General features: G+C 56.1%; 1 protein-coding gene across 8 annotated transcripts in view; it reads left to right on the top strand.

Moving 5' to 3' along the window:
• Positions 1-15117, top strand: part of NBEAL2 (neurobeachin like 2) — a 198360-nt gene extending 183243 nt beyond the window's left edge. For all 8 annotated transcript variants that reach the window (XM_050942379.1, XM_050942375.1, XM_050942372.1 and 5 more), the window contains 4 exons: positions 10345-10506; positions 11158-11306; positions 13331-13466; positions 14126-15117. In XM_050942379.1, coding sequence (XP_050798336.1) covers positions 10345-10506; positions 11158-11306; positions 13331-13466; positions 14126-14227 — 549 coding nt within the window. In that variant the 3' untranslated portion in view covers positions 14228-15117. The remainder of the gene's footprint in view (positions 1-10344; positions 10507-11157; positions 11307-13330; positions 13467-14125) is intronic.
• Positions 15118-16597: the final 1480 nt, after the last annotated feature.

Here is a 16597-nt window from a genome sequence, read left to right as displayed (position 1 = left end):
GGGTTAGCATGGGGAGGTGCCTACTCAGGGCCGGCTTTAGACCGATTTCGCCCAATTCTGGGAATCGGGCCCCGCGCCTAAGAGGGCCCCTGAGCTTTAGGCACCTTTTAATTTTTTTCACTTACCCCGCTGCGGTCTGCTCCGGGTCTTTCCATGGCCCCGCTCCCCTGACCAAAGCGCCGGCGGGAGCGTGGCTGCCCCACAGCCCACGCTCTCCCACTCAGTGGAGCTCTGACCAGAGTGCTGCAAGCCCCCGCGGCCAGCTCTCCTTGCTGGAGCTCTGGCCAGTATGCACGACGAGCTCCCGCGGCCCCTCTCTCTCATCTGGAGCTCTGACCAGAGCACCGCAAGCCCCGCGTGCCCCGCTCTCCTGGCTGGAGCTCTGGCCAGAGCGCGACGAGCCTCGGGCCGGCCCCGCTCTCCTGGCTGGAGCTCTGTCTGAGCGCGACGAGCCCCGCGGCCGCCGGCTGGAGCTCTGGCCGGAGCGCGACGAGCCCCGCCGGCCCGCTGGAGCTCTTGCCGGAGCGCGACGACCCCTCGGCCTCCCGGCTAGGCGCTCTGGCGGAGCGCGGACGAGCCCCCGCGGCCCCGGCTGGAGGCTCCGGGCCCTTTAAATAGCCCCCAGAGCCCTGGGTAGCAGCGGGCTCTGGGGCTATTTAAGCCAGGGCTCCAGCTGCCTCTGCCGCCACCCCGGTCCTTTAAATAGCCGCCGGAGACCTGCCGCCCCCATGCCTTCCCCAGGGCTCCCAAGGCTGTTTAAAAGGTCTGGGCCCGGGTAGCAGCAGGGGAGTCCCGGCCCTTTAAATAGCCCCCAGAGCCCTGGGATAGCGGGGGGGCTTGGAGGCTTTTGAAAGGGCCATGTCTCGAGCTGCCTCTGCTGCACCCCCTGCCCTGCCCGCACCAGCCCCGCCCCCCGCTGCTGCAGCCAGCTCTGCACCCCCGCTGCCCACAGCCAGCCCCTACCAAACCCCCTGCCCTGTCACCACCAACCCCTGCCACACACCCCTGTCCGCCCACCCTGCACTGCCCGCCCTGCCCTGACTCCAGCCAACCCCTGCTGCACCCCCCTGCCTGAAGCCAGCCAGTCCCATACTCCTTCTCCAGCCCTGCCACCCTGCATTACCCCCTGTGGCCTGCCTGAAGCCACCCGCCCCACACTCCCCTGTCTCCAGCCAGCCCCGCACCCCCTTGCCTGCCTGCAGCCAGACCCTAACCTCTCCAGTCAGCCCCCGCACTGGCCTCGAACCAGCCCCATGTCCACTGCTGCCCTGCAGTTCCCTGGCCAGTAACCTGCACACCTGCTTCAATGAGGGGGCAGGAAGCAGCGGGAACCCCACACATGTGCACACCCCCAGGGATGGCGGGGACCCACACATGTGAAAAGGCAGTCATTAATAACCAATTAACAGCATATATGATGCAATCTATATAATATACAATTTTATTATTTATATGTTATGGAAAGTAAATAATACATGGAAGAGATGGAAGGCTTTTTTTTACACTTCTTTCTTTTTAAGTGATCCCTGCCAGGCCCCGCCAAAAGTGTTCGATTGGGCCCCTCACTTCCTAAAGCCGGCCCCTGTGCTTACTTGGGCCTCCATTGAAGGGGCATGGATGCGTTCTGTACTCTGGCTTCCACTTCCGTTGATCTCTCACAATTGTCACAGAGACTCTCATCCTTTGTCTCTAGCCACTGGCATGCTGGCTCATGCAGGGTGTATGCCCAAGCGGCGGGGGTTGGAGCATGTTTGATGCCCCAGAGCTCTGTGCGCATCGTTACTGGGCTCCAGACAGAGCTGGGATGCAGGCTGAGCTCCTGGCGCAGAGGAGCTAATTCTGCCCTGCATGGAGCTGATGCCCGGTCAGACGTGCCATGGCTGGCGCATGATCTCCTGCTCTTTATAGCATCCAGCACGAGCCGGTGTTGGCCCCGGGGCTGGGGGGCCGTTGATCAGACCCCGTGCCGGGTTGCGGCGGAGGGGGATGGTGAGCCGCCCTGCTGTATCACCCTCCCTAGGGTTCGACCTGGGCTGCCTGCAGATGTCGAACTACCAGGTGAACGATGTCGTCCTCCCGAAGTGGGCCAAGATCCCAGAGGATTTCATCCACAAGCACAGGAAGCGCTGGTAAGTGGGCAGGGGCTCTGGCCATCCCGCAAGCCGTCACCTGGCCTGCCAAACTCACTGCTTCCCCAGCTTGTAGGGCGGGGGCCTGGGGTTTCCCTAAGAGGCGGCCCAGACCCATTGGGGCGTCCCCAGCCTGGCGTGTCCCCCGTGGCACTGAACGTCCCTGTTCTCTCCCTGGAACAGGAGTCGAGCACGTGTCTGCCCACCTCCATGATTGGATCGACTGATCTTCGGGTACAAGCAGAGGGCCCGGCTGCCGTGGAGGCGCTTCAATGTCTTCTATTACTGCACGTACGAGGGTAAAGCGCCGGGGCTGAGGCCAGGAGCGGGCAGGGTGCCTGTCACTCATGGCACCCCCGTCTCTCGCTCCCCAGGTTAGCTTATAAGAAGCACACAGGATCTTTTTTAGGTTGTAGTCACACCACATGTTTATGAAATAACAGTAGGAAGCAGCTAGCATGTGCTCACATAACACACACACTGCCCTGCCAGTCGATGTTCTCGTTACAGTCCAGGTCTGGATTCATCTACTGACCAGCTAGATCAGGGGTAGGCAACCTATGGCATGCGTGCCAAAGGCGGCATGCGAGCTGATTTTCAGTGCACTCACACTGCCTGGGTCCTGGCCACCAGTCCCTGGGCCTTTGCACATTTTAATTAATTTTAAATGAAGCTTCTTAACCTTTTAAAACCTTGTTTACTTTACATAACAACAATAGTTTAGTTAGATATTCTAGACTTATAGAAAGAGACCTTCTAAAAACATTAAAATGTATGACTGGCACGCAATACCTTAAATTAGAGTGAGTAAATGAAGACTCGGCACACCACTTCTGAAAGGTTACCGCCTACCCCTGAGCTAGATTGATCACAGGTAAGGAGGAGCTGGGTTTCTGTCTGTCACAACGTGATGCTCCGGGGAAGACTTGGCAGGACGAACCCAAAGCTCCTCAATTCTCACCTATCTTTTATAGCAACAAATCCTCATGTAAGCCTGTGAACCTTGCTGTGTCCGTGCTTGAATTATTGATCACAAACTAGTTGTTTTCGCAGTTTCTTTTTTCATCATTAGCATGTGGTTTCACAGCTATTTTCCATTTCCGTATTTCGTATCCTGTTCTTAATTCAGGGCAGATGCCTTTGCACTTTAGGGTTTGTCCGCTCTGCACTCTCTCCAGCCATCAGGGTCTCAGGATGATGATGCTGGCAGCTTGTTTCTTCACCCCTCTTTTGTAGTTCACTGGCTTGTTTTTTATTTATTTATTTACATTCACCCACATTTAATTCACACACAGAACAGCACAATAATTTCAAACACCAACTTTTCACAGAACAAAACAATCCTTTAAAAGGCAGAACAGAGCAATCTCCAATATTACTAAATTGTATAAAACCTTAATGTATAAACTACATTAAAACATTTCATCAAGTAACTTTACTATAAAGGACAAAACAATTTTGTCCCCAAATCCATGTTACCGTACACCCAGGGGCTGTGGACCTGGATGCCATTGCCGACGAGACGCAGAGAAGGCTTTGGAAGGCATCATCAGCAACTTTGGGGCAGACCCCCTGCCAGCTGCTCAGGTATCGGGAGCCGGAGAGGGCATGTCCGGGCTAACTCCCAGGGAGGGGAAGGCCCTGAGAGCAGAGCTCCACTCCCCCAGCCAGGACTTTTGGTTCCATATATGGCCACCCCCCCAGTCCTGGGTCTTTTGCCCTCTGCTTCCTCTCTGTTCCTGGGAGGCTGGGCTCTCAGATCTCGCTCGGGGCAAGGATCTGCACCTCCCAACTCGCTGGTGTCTTCCCCCCGCAGGACCTCACCCAGTGCGGCTCTCGGCCGAAAACGCCACCAGAAGACTGGCCCGGCTCGACACATACTCCCCAAACGTCTTCGAGAACCTCAACCAGCTCAAGTCCTTCTTCGTCGAGGTTAAAGCTCTCCTCGCCGCTGGGCTCCGAGGGTGGGGCTGGCCAGAGCTGCAGGCCCTGCCTGGGAGAGCTTACGAGGAAATCCTCCCACATGGTGTGGAGGGAGGGATGCTTTGGGGGGGCGTGGGGGGAGGGAGGGAGAGTGATGGGTTGACAGTGGCCAGAGGAGGCGATACGGGGTGAGGGAGGACACGGGTTCCAGAGAGGTGTGCGGTTACCTAGCTCTTTGGGGCAGGTACTCTCCGGTGTGTCTGTCCAGCGCCTGGCACGACCTTATCCGTCTGTGACTGGGGTGCCGAGGCGCTACAAACACCGATAATGCCTGGCGTCTGACGGAACGTGCGCGTGCTGGCGGGGCTGCTGCAGCCCCCGAGCTGCTGGCAGCAGCACCAGAGCTCCCTCTTCTCTCTCTCTCCGCAGGGGATCAGTGACGGGGTCCCGCTGGTGCAGGGCTGTGGTCCCCAGAACCATGCCCATTCCCTTCATCACGCAGGTTCCCCAGCGTGTTGGTGAGTGCCCTTGGGGCCATGGCATGGCTTGTTGCTGGGAATTCGGGTGCTCTAAGCTCGGTGCGTCTGTATTCCCCCCATCGGAGCACCTCTGCTATCTGTTCATTTTATCCTCCCAGCCCCCGTGCACTCAGGGCAGCTGATTGCCAGTTCCCAGGGCCGGAGTTTGAGGCACAGACCATTGAAGTGACTTGCCTAAGGCCATATGGTTGGGTCAGTGGCAAACTGGCCACCAGGTCCCCCCTGTCCCAGCCTGGGGCCTTAACCACAAGCCACGGCCTTCCCAACTTCCAGCACTTGCTGGGGAAACTAAAGCTCCCGCCTGCAGCTGACGATGGAGGCACGAGGGCCGAGCAGGCGTCGGCTCTGGCTTTCCCGAGAGCACTAGCTAACCTCTGGCTTATTATGGAGAGAATGGGATCTGTCCTGCACGCATCCCGCCGGGTGCGGTGATGTTGCCTCGGTTGCAATAGCAAGGTAGGGTCAGGCCCAGTTGATATTTGGCTCTGACACCCCGGAAATCACTCAGTGTGTAGGGTGGCGCATACCGCTGCCATCTTTGTGCTGCAGGGGGTTGGGGGAGGGGTGGGGCACCCTTTCGAACAGTCATAAAACCGAGGTCCTGACCGGCCAGGGCCTTCCCGTGCCCGGTGGCACTTTCCCAAGAGCGGGCTGTAACGTTGGGGGCTGCGCACTCTACATTCTCCTGCTAGCCTCCCTCTCCTTGCCTAGGTCCACGGTGGCGCCAACGGCCTGTTGGGAACCCACAGCTGTGCCCTACGACAAAAACATCTCCAACTACTTTAGCTTCACCAAGACCCAACCATCTCCAATGCAAAGTGAGTCTGGGCCGGGGCCATCTTGGGCGAGGAGCCCCGTTACCGGATCCCTCCCGGGCTCCTGCCATTCAGTGCCTGTGGGAATCGGCCCCAACGCCGAGTCCCCGAAGGCTTTGTCCGTCGGGTTCTAGGTGGCGCAACCATGGAGGCCTCCACCCCTGCCCCGTCCAGTAGGCACGTTCCTCCAGGTGTCACCCTAACGGGCGTCCTTTTCACATGCGCTATCCCGCTTCTTCCACCTGCCCCCTGGAGGACTTGCTCCAAATTCCCCCGCTCCCTGATCCCAGCCAGCTGTCCATTCCATCTCCCTGCTTCGCCCCCCCAAGGGCCAGTCCTCTCGTAGCCCCGTTGCCAGTTTCCTGTTGCTCTTAGTCTAATGGAGGGACAGAGAAATCTTCTGGCCGAGGGCACCCCGGCAGAGTGCCTTGGATGGGGTCACCTCCCTGCTCTGGGACATGGGGAATTGCCTCTGAAGGGGCCAGGCCCCAAGCCTCTCTTGGACACAGGATTGCAGGTGGATCAACTGCCCCTTCCGGGTCCCTGCTTGTACCCTCCACCCTGCCTGTGCCAGCCAGTGTCCCATTGCCCCCTCTCCCGCAGGCCCAGCCCTCTGTCGTCTCCAGGACCCCGCCAACCCACGTGGCTCCATTGCAATCTGCTGCACATGATGGGGAGTTCCCGTACCAAAGGGTTGGCGGATCTCTGTGATAGCTCCGTAGCCATGCCGCTCTTGTCTCCTCCCGCCAGAGCCCCAGCGCTTCCTGTCTGGCCCCCTTGCCCCGGGGTGGATGTGCCTCGAGACAATGAACGTCTCTCCCGATGGGAAGCTCTCTTCAGGCGGGGGCCCTGGGACAACGCCTGCGTTTAATGTCGCTGAGCAAAGGGAAGGTCTCGGGCACATTCACCAGGCACATAGGAATGGGGGCCCAGACGGGCTTGGTGGGGGGTAACCTGATGTGGGGCGCGTGGCCGAGGGACTCACATCCTGCCATCACGGTCTAGGCCCATCCCTCCAATGCACCTCACTCTTGCCTGCAGCCCTCCAAAGCTTTTTCCACCCCGGGCCCCTGATCAACCTCTGGCATGAATCTGCAGGGGCGCTATGAAGACACTGGCAAACTCGTCACGCTATCGGGTCAGCCAGGCCCTGGAGCCACCCTTGCTCTTTGTGGCTCGTCCTCTGTGACCTGGTTCTTTGGGGGGAGGAGTTACCCCTGCCCGTATGACAGGTGGGGTTTTAAATGAGCCATGCTGCTCAACCCTGGCGGTCACTAACTTCCACCTCCCTCCAGAGTGCCTGGTGGGCTCTGCCCCAACTCAGACCCCAGAAAACGGTGGGATCGTCATCGGTGGGGCGCTGGTGTCGGCGTCTCGGAAGCAACGTCTCCTCTTCCCCTGCGTTACAGATGTGGTCACCTGCCTGGCGCTCGATCTGTGCGGAATCTACCTCATTTCGGGCTCCCGGTATACCACCTGCATGGTCTGGCAGTCCCTGCAGCAGGTGGAGAGAGAAGACCAGGCTCCGGCTGGGTGTGCCTCCGCTGAGTAGCTCAGGTCTGGGTCCCGAGGAGGCTTCTTGGGTGGTTTGAGACTTCCTGACAAGGCACTCGCGTGACTTTTGAGTTTTGCAGGGAGAAGCAGATCCCCGCAGCATGTGTCGCTCCTGGCTAGTAGCACCATTCTGTAGGTCCGAGGCATGCTGGCAGCAGGCTACCCCGATGCCTCCTTCAAGGTTTTCTTTTGCGTTCATTTGGTTGACGGATTACTGATTGGCTGGTGGGAGTGTACTGCAACCCCCACACCCAGCTCTGCCAGTGCCCTCGACTTCCTGGCCCGCACCGCCGGCCATCCAGCCCTGGGTCCAGTACCCTCCTCTGCCAACCCTTGGCCCCTCCCCACTCAGCTCTGCGTGCACCCTCCCTCCTGGCCCACAGCACCAGCCTTTGGCCCGCCACACCCAGCTCTACCCAATGCCAGTCCCACACTCCTGGTCCCAGCCTTGTCCCGAGCAGCAGATTGCTCCAGCACTAGCTTCTGTGGCAGTTCTGTGCTGGGGCCGGTTGCCTTCTGGAGACGAGGATAGGAACTTACCCGGATTCAGCCCCGCGCTGCCTGAAGTTCGAGCTCTGCTCCCCTACGTGTCAGCGCTCGCTGCCACGTGGCTGGGGCTTCTCTTGAGCATCTGGGGGTGTGGCTTAGTTTTTCCTCCAGACCTCACTCACCCCTGGGGGTTTGCAGGTACAGCATGTTGGCGTCGCACGGTGGATTCCAAATGCTTCCCAATCCCCAGCATCTGGCTGCAGCTCTGTCCGCTCAGCTCAGTTTCCTCTGGGACTTTCCCAGGCCAAGATCCTCCGCTGCTCTAAGCGTCCGATACGCTCCACTGAACTTTGGAGGGGCTGCGGGCCAAGACTGGCTCGGATCTGGCCCACTGACCCTGGTTTCTCTCTCCAGGTGGGTTTTTTCCCAGTGGGCCTGGCTCCCAAACCTGTCCAGTCCTGTAACGGGCACGACGCCGAGGTGACTGATACATGCGTCGCCATCAGCACCGAGCTGGACATGGCCGTTCAGGGTCAAGGTGAGGATGGTGTCATGCGTGCACGGGGGCGAAGGTTCCCAATGTTAGGATTTGCTGATGTGCCATTTAGATTTTAGCTGAACTCCGCCAACCTTGATTTGCCAGTTGGCTAAATGCTGTACGCCAGTATCGGAGTCCAGCGAGTGTCACTGTCTAATTTAATGCTGTGACTCTTTTCAAGATCCACTCCACTTGGCATATCTCTCAAGTCAGGACACACAACCAATAGCACTGTATTAATTGATCCGACCAGATTAATATCCACAGCATTTCACCACTCAATTAGGTGCACCCAGTGCTCGTGTACTAAGCACACACACCAACACAGTCTTGCAGCAATTGTCAAAGACCGGGTTCAACTCAGCAGTTAAAAAACCAGCAAGGTTTTTTATTACATTACTACGAGCATCATTTTCAGTACCTAACATGCATCGCCCTCAGTGTTACTCCCAGGGAGTGGGGTGCACTTCTCTGTAAGGCAGTTCGTAGTCCCTGCTGTTTGGATGGATTGGTTGCAAAACGTACACGTTTAAATATCAAAAGCAGTTGGTTTAAGTTCATTCAACTCTCTCTTGGGCAGTTGCCTGCCTTTGCAGGAGAGCAGCGTCTAGCATGAATTCAACGTTTTTTTTCCTTAAACTATGGTTACAGGAGTCTCTCTAGAGCAATTGGCCCCAACCTTTTCCATGGGGCTGGATGCCGGATGAACTAATGCCGAGGACCGTGGGCCATTGGACAGCAGAGCCGCCGAAATGCCACCATGAATGGCACGTCAAGAAGCATTGCCTGAATGCCCCGTGAAGGAGCGTCATCAAGAGGCATCGCTTCTTGACGTTGGCACTTCTCGTGCATTTGTGGCATGCTTGTGCAGCGCGGTAAGGGCCGGGCGCACATGGATGCCCCTGGCGGTGCCTGGTACCCACAGCCGCCCACATTGGGGACCCCTGCCTTAGAGAATGGGCCTTTGATTGCTTATATTCAAGAGCAGAAGGGGAATTCAGTCGGAAATAAATCTCCCCATTGCAGTTTCTTATTCCTTTTAATGCTGGGCATATGGAGACTGCCCACCAACCGAGTCCTGGCGTCCATTGCAACTGGGATTCAGACTCTTCCTCATTGTTTCAGTCCACTCTGGGGGTCCCGTGTAGTTACCCGTCAAGCTATTATATCTCTGATTTCAGGCTCCCTTATGGGGAACCACCCTCTGATTTCTAGGTCAGACAGCTGGTCTCAGAATTTCGCTTGTTTCTCGACAACTTCATCAGTCCTCCAGTAATGGCACTGCCTACACAATTTCTTCAGTCCTTTCCCTGTCCTGAGGCTTTATGGTTTGCTTTTTTCCGGGATCCCATCTCAGCTTAGCCCTCGTTATTAACTGGAAATCCTCCCTTTTTAAGCCATTTCTGTGGATAATGCAAACTTATTCCTGTGTTTATATCTTTCAACATTCCTTCTTTTGGTGCCAGACAGCTGCTGTTATTTCTAGGCTGTGGTGTGGTGGTACCCATGTGGGTCCCAGATTTTAGATAGAGAAGGTGTGGGAGGCAATGTCCCTTTGTATGGGGGGGGGGGGGTGGGGGGGGGGTGGGGGGTGAGCCAGCTTCTGTTTTGTTAGTGGGACAAGCTTCGACTACAACAGACCTTGTGCCGTCCCCCCAATAGAGTTGGTCCCTATAGAAGCATATCTCCTCAACCCACCTGGGCTCTCTCTTTCTAGTGTCAGTTATTAACGATGAACACCAAAAAATCTTCCAGGTTTGATGGACGTACTTTATAGGGTCTTTGATTGTACATAAGCATTTCATGTTGTTTAGAATATAAGAACGGCCACATTGGGTCAGACCAAAGGTCCATCCAACCCAGTGTCCTGTCTGCCAACAGTGGCCAAGGCCAGGTGCCCCAGAGGAGTGAACCTAACAGGCAATGATGAAGTGATCTCTCTCCTGCCATCCAGCTCCACCCTCTGACAAACAGAGGCTAGGGACACAACAGAACAAGAGCCCCTGTCCACACACAGAGATGTACAGCAGAACCTCAGAGTTCCGAACACCTCGGGAATGGAGGTTGCTCGTAACTCTGAAATGTTCATAACTCTGAACCAAACACGGTTCTTTCAAAAGTTTACAGCTGAACATTGACTTAATGCAGCCTTGAAACTTTACTATGCAGAAGAAAAATGCTGCTTTTCCTTTGTTTTTTTAGTAGCTGACCTCATGAAAGACTCAGGGCAGGTGGAGAAAAAGACTAGGGTTTTGAGAGACCTATGGGAATTAGACATTGAGGGCCCATTGATGGTAAATGAGAGCAAAGCACCCAGTTGCCCTGGTGACAGCCGAAAGGCCTTGTCGTTGTGGTAGGATGGCACCATCATCGTCCACACCATCCGCCGGGGACAGTTCATGAAGTCCATCAAGCCACCCTGTGAGAGCTCGCTGCCCGCCACTGTCTCGAACCTCGCCGTGGGCCTGGAGGGCCAGATCATCGTCCAGACCACCGTAGCGGGGAGATCCTCCTTGAAGGTGAGTGGGCCAGGACCTGCGGGCCCAGCAGCAAGGCGGGGGCAAACATGGCCTTTCCCTATGGGATGCTGTGGGCAAGGACGGGCGTCTCGGACACGCTCTGAAACCCAGCAGGGAAGGGACAGTAACTCCACCCTGCTGTGGTGATGGCACTGTGCCTCGGAGCAATCAGCAGCAGCTAGATTCCGATCCCAAATAAACGTAGCTGGAGACTTATCCCTGTCTAGGAACAACCCATCCACCACCCAGCAGGAGGCGCTGTCCCCCCCCTTACTTCTTTATGCGCATCACTGATTTAGTTGGGAATTGGTGCTGCTTGGAGCAGGGGGTTGGACTAGATGACCTCCTGAGGTCCCTTCCATCCCTGATAGTCTATGATTCTATGATCACCAGCGGAATGGGGTAGCGAGTTCCAGTTGTGCCTGTTGCAGGCAGTGGGGAGGTGTTGCTGATGGTATAGCTCGGCCTGCAGAACCTTTATGGCTGGTGATGGTAAGAACCAGGCCCATTTGAATGGGGAGTCATGGAGAGATGGTTCCGCAGCCACGCCGAAGGCTGTTTGCCCAGTCGCGTCCTAGAATAGAGATGTGCTTGGAAAGTTTTCAACCCATCATCAGTTGTTCCCCAACTCCCTTCTCGTTTCTCTTGAAGGATAAATTTGCCCTGCACCTTTATTCCATCAATGGCAAGCATCTCTCCTCCGTCCCACTGGAGGAGCAGGTCACAGTCCTGTGTGTCACCGAGGAGTTCGTGGTTCTGGGGACCATGCAGTGTTCTCTCCAGATCTTGGATCTTCAGAGGTAAATGTCCCCTCGTTGGTTTCCTGGGCCCACCACCAGCGCTGGTGTCACTCCCGTGCAGGGGACGACGGTCCCAAGTGTGTCACAGCCATGATCGCTTCCGGCGAACGCTCTTCCTCAGTCGCTGTCTCTCTAAAACCACCCAGCGTGTGGGTCGATAACATAGCGTGTGGGTCTTGCATCTGCACCTCTCTTTACCTCAGGGTAGCCTACAGTCTTCTGGAGGAGCTCCCCACGCAGACAAGCTATACTCATGCAGCCATTAACATCCTGTTTTATTCAGGGTGAGGTTAGGGCGTGGCTGGTACCTTATGCTCAGTCGCACAGGAGATGAAATGTACTAATGGGTAAGGCACTTGCCTCTTAAGCGGGGTTGTGGGTTCATGTCCCATCTGGGGGTGAGGTGAATATGTTCTCCGGCCTGTGTCCTACAGGAGGTCAGACTAGATGATCACAATGGTCCTTTCTGGCCATAAAGTCCATGAATGGGAGTGGAAATTATTCTTTGGGGTTTAAATTGAAATACTCTGCTGGTTTCCCAGGCCCATAGAATCCGTACTGATGAAGTGTCTGTTAGGGCTCCTTGCAGAGATTAGGAAGCTGACATTAGCAGTGTGGAAGAATAACACAGACTTTCACGCTTGTGTTGGTTGCAACATGTCAGAGGCAGTTTATTCTCAAGCAATATTGCAAGGGGGAGAGTGCACAATGGCAGGTCTGCCAAAAGCTAAACAATTAGGGCAAGCGTTTATACCTTCTGTTACACACAGTAATGATCCACAACTGCATTTTGTTTGTACATATTCCTTTCTTACTTTTCTCAGTTCTTGCTGGAGTCTGCGTTCCATTCTTATCTATCACAGGATCAAAACACTCTCTCTTACGGTTCTTTTCCACGCACCCAGGCCCTGCCTGGCCATCTCGCGTTATTAGCTGGCAGAGTTAGCCCGACTCTTGCTCTTCCTAAAGGACTAAGATGTCTGCACTTTTTTCCGCTTCCCCAGCAGGTTGGGGCAAACCTGCCTGTGGCCCTGTCCAGTTTGATCTGGTCTTGCCGGCTCTTGTGGGTGAAAGAGAATCACCCATTGTAACTGTCTGCGCAGGGCTGGGCTGCTGGATGGCACTTAAAACTGGATTTATCAACCCCTGAAAACATGGGTGGTTCCCCCTGCTGGCCTTGTGGGATTAGCGCCGCCCAGAGGATTCAGGGGACCTGGGGTCTTCAGCGGCAGGTCCCAGGATGGAAGGACCCCCGCTGCTGGTCTTCAGGGCTCTTCGGCGGCAGGTCCCGGGGCAGAAGGACCCCCCCACCGCCAAAAACCCGGAGCAGAAGCTCCGGGGGTCCCACCCCCACAAGAGTTTTTTCCAGGGCCCCCAGCGCGAGTGAAGGACCCCGCTCCAGGGGCCCCGAAAAACTCTCATGGAGGCCCCTGCAGGGCCTGGGGCAAATTGCCCCATTTGTCCCCTCCTCCCCACCAGGCAGCCCTGTGTGAGATTCTGCATGGCAGGAATTCCAGATCAGATTGACTCTTGTTTGCGAAGTAAAATGGTTTGGTTTTCCTACCCACCAGCCTGGGATCTGAGAGTCAAACTTGGCTTTCTCCTTTTCACGCGTCGCCCCCGTCCCAAAGGGTCTGTGGAATAAAACTCTGCCCTCAGATGCCCGCACAAGCCAGTTGTCCCAGTGTGGCATTTCTCCCTGCAAGTGGGACTTAGCCAGCTAGTTGACTGATGCAGGAGCCAGACTGAGACCCAGCTCCCTGTCCAGGAACTGCGTCAGCTTGGCAGGGCGAGCAGGCGTGAAATGCAGTAAAATCCCCAGATCTGGCTTGGAGTGCAGCCGGGAGCCGATTTGCTGCATGAGCAGGGCGCTTTGAGAGACCCCTGATTTAAAGATCTTGGAGAGGGGGTGAGTTTGGGGGGTCTCTGGCAGGGCCCCCTGCCCATCTGTCCCTTTCCACAGTCCGTTCTGAGTCCCCAGCAGCTCTCCCCACTGTTTAAATGCCACCCCCTTGCCATTTCAGCCTCCAAGCAGCGGTGTTGCCAATGCCCATGAAGGTCCCGGTTCACAGCGTCTCTGTGACCAAGGAGAAGAGCCACATCCTGGTGGGGCTGGAGGATGGGAAGCTGATTGTGGTGGGAGCGGGCCAGCCCTCGGAGGTAAATGGAGACCGCCCCCTCCTCGTGGTTTGGTGGGGGTGGGTGGGAGCGGGTGCACCTTGCTGGAAGCACCATAGAAGTAGTTGCATGATTGGAGGGGCAGGGTGCACCTTGCTGGCAGGAGCATGAAACTGGGAAGGCACTGCACTCCCGGCCAGCCCAGGTAGGCGCCAAGAGGGGCCCATAGCCATGAGTGAAATCCGAGCCGCTGTCTGCAGACTGAGGGATTGACTCTTCGTGGACAGCATGATGGCAGGGCTGGATTTTCCACAGCAGAATGCTCGAAATCAGGCCCCTCTCCAGAGCGTGAAATGGCTGGGATCAGCCAAGCCTTGGCACGAACCCTTAGGACAGAGGTTCTGTCTGCTCCACCCTGCTCTCTTTAGTGAGACGGCTCATCTGTGCCAGAGGATGGCCTCCAACCCTCGAGGTGCTGGGCGTCCTGGGGGCTGGGCGATTGCACAGCCCAGCTGTGTGATGAGACCCTGGCCTGGAGGGAGGGGCTCCGTGATGCAGGGTGGTCCCCTTTACAGAAGACAGGTCTGTAACATAGCCAAGACAGACTACGGCCCTGCTTCCACCGAGCGACCCCATCCCTCTCCGCAAAGCACCTCCACGTCGCTCCTCAGCCCTGCCCTTTCATTCCGCTCTCTCCCCAGGTGCGCACTGGGCAGTTCCACAGACGGCTGTGGCGTTCCACGCGCCGAATCTCCCAGGTCTCCTCCGGAGAGACCGAGTACAACCCACCCGAGTCCAAGTGACAGGCTTGATGTGAGGTGACCTGTCCCCAGAGCATTACTGGGCAGAGATGTCCTGCAGCAGGAGGTCTCTGAGAGGTGGCGGAGGGGGCCGGTCCAGCCTCGCCACTCGGAGGTATCTGCACTTCCCCTGGGAACATGGCAATCGCTGTGACTGGGGCTCTCGACCACTCATTCTCCGAGGGTGCAGAGCTCAGGATCCTGTTCCAAACCAGGGGCCTGCACCAGTGACTCTCTGGCTTGCCAAGCCAGGATGCGCGTGGGACGATCTGGCATCCCCCAGCCCATCTCGTTTCCTGCAGAGCTTGAAATGGAAAATGTTTTTGTATTATTCTTTGTGACTTTCTCACTGGACGGAGAGGCCGGGAAACCAGCAGCCAGTGCCCCCTGCCGCCCAGCGGGGAAATGTCGCAATAAATGCGAGACGATGACCATCGCTGCATTCTCAGTCCTTGGGTGGCCTTAACTAGAGCCTGTTGCACTACGTAGAGAATTTGTACCAAAACCAAGGACTGCTTTCGGCAGGAGGCCAGTCTGCTGCAGAAAAGCTTTAATGTGATGAGACTGGCAAGAGCCTGTTCTGTTTTCCTCCCAGGGGTTGAATTTCGGAGGGCAACAAATACCAGGGACCCAGAAAGATACCTACTGATTGTCTCAAGCCAGCCCCAAAGCCGAGATGTGTATAGACCCCGTGCTGGCAAAGAAGGGTGTTGCGCTTTCATTGGGATTCTTCAGAATGGTTTGTCTGCTTCTTCCAACAGGGGCACTCAAATTCAGCACCTCCCAGGGCCCCAGTCATTTGCTGGTTGGGCCTCTTCTAACTTTCCTATTGATTTATACGTTTTTTTTAAAAAACAAAACAAAACAAAATAAATGTGCACAATCTTCTTGTCTCCCAAGACTGGTCTGTTCCATGGAGCACGAGCCAGCAGGGCTCATTGGATGACTTCACCAGCAATAAAACCCTGCCGTTCGTTAGCTTTGCCTTCATCCTGCAGCTCCGGGGCTGTAGCGAAACTCCTCTCTGGCTGCGCACTGGATACTCCTGCTTGTAGCAGGAAGGAGAGTTCTTCTCGCCCAACCAGGAGAGGATCAGGCCAGCGCAGGTGCAAGAGGGGTCAGGGTTTGCCTCTCCCAACGAGCGCGGATCTTAGTAAGAGAGCACGCACCGCCCCTTCCCCAGCAGAGCAGCTTTCGAAACATGGCATCTCCATAAGGGCTCCTGGAGCAAAAGCTGAGCCCTTCTGAAGCTTCGAAGGGCTCGGTCAAAACCTGTGGAGGTCAATGTTAGAGAGATCGCAACAGAAGTAAGAAAGCTCCAGCAGTAGAGATGAAGCAATACGGTGATTTTGTCTCCTTCACAGTCTGGGCCCAATGTTGATCCCATCTGCAAATGCCCCTCCCCCTCCAGATAGGCCCATCTGTCCCTCCGTCAGTCTGTCTGTTTCTGATACTGAAGTGGCCACAGTAAATAGGAATTCGCCCAGAAAGAGGCTTATTTTTGCAGCCAGCGGCCAACCCTTCACTGCTTTTAACCAACTGGGTGGGTTTGCGGGGGCTCCAGTCTACAGACTTTCCATCCCTGGTCATGGTGAGATTTGAACCCACGCTGGCACCTTCTCTGAGGTTCTGATCTCTGCTCTGATCTGTTTGTTGCTCGCGAGCGGAACGGGGGAGTGGGGGTTGCATTAGGCTAGAAGCAGCTGTCTGAGGCTAGTAGATGCTTGTGCCTTGGGCATCTCCCCATTCAGACATAGCTCGTGCAGGGAGCCCAGTGGTCCCCATGAAAATGGAACAGTCCATGTTTACGATGCAGGGCATGAGCCCATCCCCAGAGCGTCTGGGAGCGAATGGCCCCCAAACAAGGGGCGATGGATCGGTCCTTGTAGGACATGGTTACTCTCACTTAGCTGGAAGGTGAAGGGAGCTGCCATGTTGTTCCCCACACTTCCTCTCCCTGATTTAAAAACTCTCCTGCCGTCAGGTAAGCCAGGAGTGGAAGAGGCTGGTGGAGCTTTACTCTGGCCATGTTCCAGATGCGTCTAGGCACAGAGCTGTGGAACCCACAGCCTTTCTGCATCATGTTGATGCTTGCAATAACCAGTGCCCTGATGCCAGTCAGCTGTCCCTGCGCCAGTGACTGCCCATTGCTGGGCCGGGCTTTGGTTTGGAGAGAGAGGGCAGTGACTAGCTTGAAGCTGCTGGGAATTCACGCCTGACTCCAATCCCCCCTCGAACTCTGGAGATGTTGGTATCTTGGCTTGAGCTTCATAACCGGGGCCCCTGTTCTCCATAAACAGCTGGATACGAACTTCCCAGAGATGGGAGGAGGGGAGATTGGGTTCTGGATCCAAAGCTCATAGCTCAGTCCCA

This window comes from Gopherus flavomarginatus, chromosome 2 (assembly GCF_025201925.1).
Source record: "Gopherus flavomarginatus isolate rGopFla2 chromosome 2, rGopFla2.mat.asm, whole genome shotgun sequence".
Taxonomy (NCBI): domain Eukaryota; kingdom Metazoa; phylum Chordata; order Testudines; family Testudinidae; genus Gopherus; species Gopherus flavomarginatus.
This window is presented reverse-complemented; position numbering and strand designations above follow the sequence as displayed.